A 1,969-nucleotide genomic window follows, 5' to 3' on the forward strand; every position below is an offset into this window, starting at 1 on the left:
CCCAGTTCACACACTACTGGGTGAGTGGGGGCCCCCTGAGACCTGACCATCCCCATGGGCACCCCGGCATGGCTCTGACACCCCGGCTGCCGCCGCAGCCTGCTGTGCGCCTCTACGTCCCCAGCTTGCAGCCGCAGAGCCCACCGGCAGCTTGCCCATCGACGACCAGATCTCTCTGCTGAAAGGGGCCACCCTGGAGATCTGCCAGATCCAGTTCAACACAGTCTTCAACGCGGAGACCAATGCTTGGGAGTGCGGGCAGCATTGCTACACCATCCAGGACGGAGCCCTGGGTGAGGGGATGGCGGGTGGCCGCATCGGGGAGCAGGGGACAGCCACGTCTCTGTCCCGGCTATACCTGGAGCCTCTGCTCAAGTTCCACGTCAGTCTGAAGAAGCTGCAGCTGCACGAGGCCGAGTACGTCCTGCTCCAGGCCATGCTGCTCTTCTCGCCAGGTAGGGACCACAGTGGTGGCGGTGGTGGCAGGGTGTCTCCTTGGCCCCACTGATGGGCACCCGCCCACCCACACTCCCAGACCATGCCGGCATCACCCAGCGGGACTTCATCGACCAGTTCCAGGAGAAGGTGGCCCTGACACTCAAGAGCTACATCGACCACCAGCATCCCATGCCTGAGGGCAGGTACACGCTGAGGGGGTTGGCATGGCCATGGTCTCCTCTGCCGTGGGCAGACACTGGGTCTGAGCCGGGTGCTTCCCCCCTGCCCCAGGTTTCTCTACGCAAAGCTGCTGCTGCTGCTGACAGAGCTACAGACGCTGAAGGTGGAGAACACGCGGCAGATCCTCCACATCCAGGACCTGTCCTCCATGACGCCTCTGCTCTCCGAAATAATCAGCTAGAGCCTGCACCAAGCCCCGGCCTCCGGCTGCAGGCACCAGGGCTCACCAGCTACCAGTGCACTTTACAGGGCAGAGTAAAGCTCCTTTATTTTTCCAGGCTCCGTGGGTGCGTGCACGCGGGCACTGCCAGTGCCTCCAGCCCCCGCCATGGTGTAGAGCCACTTCCTGCACTGCCGGAGGGAAACTGAGGCAGAGCAAGGGTGGGAGCAGAGGGAAGCACTGCACTGGTGTGAGGAGGTTGGCACAGGCGAGTGCCGGGGCCAGCGGAGGCCCCCAGCCCCAAGCAGCAGGCGGTCCTCAGCCCAAAGGTGCTAACAGCCACCACGTGCTGTCACACAGTGTCCCCCGGCCGCAAGGGACCCGTTCCCCCCTCTGCGGGCTCCCTCATTTCCACGGCTCAAGAGCAGGGCCCGGCTGGCACTCCCGTGGCATGGCACGGCAGAGCGGCTCCCTGAGCAGGTCGGTGGCATGTGCCAGCTGCCCCCACGGCCCCTCAGCCCACAATGACACTGAAGCCACAGTGGAAACGGTTCTTCCAGTGGTTGAGGAAGGCGCCCAGAGCCAGGGTAACGGGCAGGGGGGGCAGCTTCTTCTCCAGCACCCCCCCGACACTCCAGTTACTGTCCAGGAGCCCTGCGGGGGGAACAGGGTGAGCGCCTGGCCAGCGCTGGGTGTGCCAGCTGCTGGCGTGGCTCCTCGCTCACCTCTGAAGACCATGTTGGCCTGTGGCAGGTTGAGCTGGTATCCGAAGGCAAAGGTGGTGTCCTGCAGCCGCGTGTTGGCCTCCAGCTCCACCCCGACCTGCACCTGAGGGGTGGAAAACGTGAGGCCCCAGGGAGGACAGGGACACACGGGGGACAGGGACACGTGGGGACGCTCACCTGCTCATTGGCTCGGTGGTAGTAGCTGGCATGGGCACCTCCGTACCCCACGTTCAGCGTCGCCACCCACTTCAGAGCTGGAAGAGGGAAGCAAAGTGGAGGGCAAAGGGAGCCGGGGCATCCTCCCAGGGCCAGTGCAGCGGGTGGGATACCCAGGGCCGTGCCCACAGCCCCCTCATGTGTGGGGCGCCTACGTACCCGTGTATTTGCCTGCCAGTGTGAGGATGGC

The 1,969-nt window shown here is 64.8% G+C and overlaps 2 protein-coding genes across 2 annotated transcripts; one reads left to right on the forward strand and one right to left on the reverse strand.

Moving 5' to 3' along the window:
• Window positions 1–124: 124 nt before the first annotated feature.
• On the forward strand, window positions 125–859 carry NR1I3 (nuclear receptor subfamily 1, group I, member 3; the record flags this gene model as incomplete). Its single annotated transcript, XM_010282966.1, has 4 exons — window positions 125–293; window positions 336–455; window positions 536–641; window positions 730–859. Coding segments are annotated over 4 exons (525 nt in total), but the record flags the coding sequence as incomplete, so codon positions are not given.
• A 493-nt stretch (window positions 860–1,352) lies between these two features.
• Window positions 1,353–1,966, reverse strand: TOMM40L (translocase of outer mitochondrial membrane 40 homolog (yeast)-like; the record flags this gene model as incomplete). The annotated part of the gene is made up of 4 exons (XM_010282967.1): window positions 1,353–1,492; window positions 1,564–1,666; window positions 1,741–1,817; window positions 1,939–1,966. Coding segments are annotated over 4 exons (348 nt in total), but the record flags the coding sequence as incomplete, so codon positions are not given.
• Window positions 1,967–1,969: the final 3 nt, after the last annotated feature.

Source organism: Phaethon lepturus, unplaced genomic scaffold, assembly GCF_000687285.1.
Source record: "Phaethon lepturus isolate BGI_N335 unplaced genomic scaffold, ASM68728v1 scaffold33162, whole genome shotgun sequence".
Lineage (NCBI taxonomy): Eukaryota > Metazoa > Chordata > Aves > Phaethontiformes > Phaethontidae > Phaethon > Phaethon lepturus.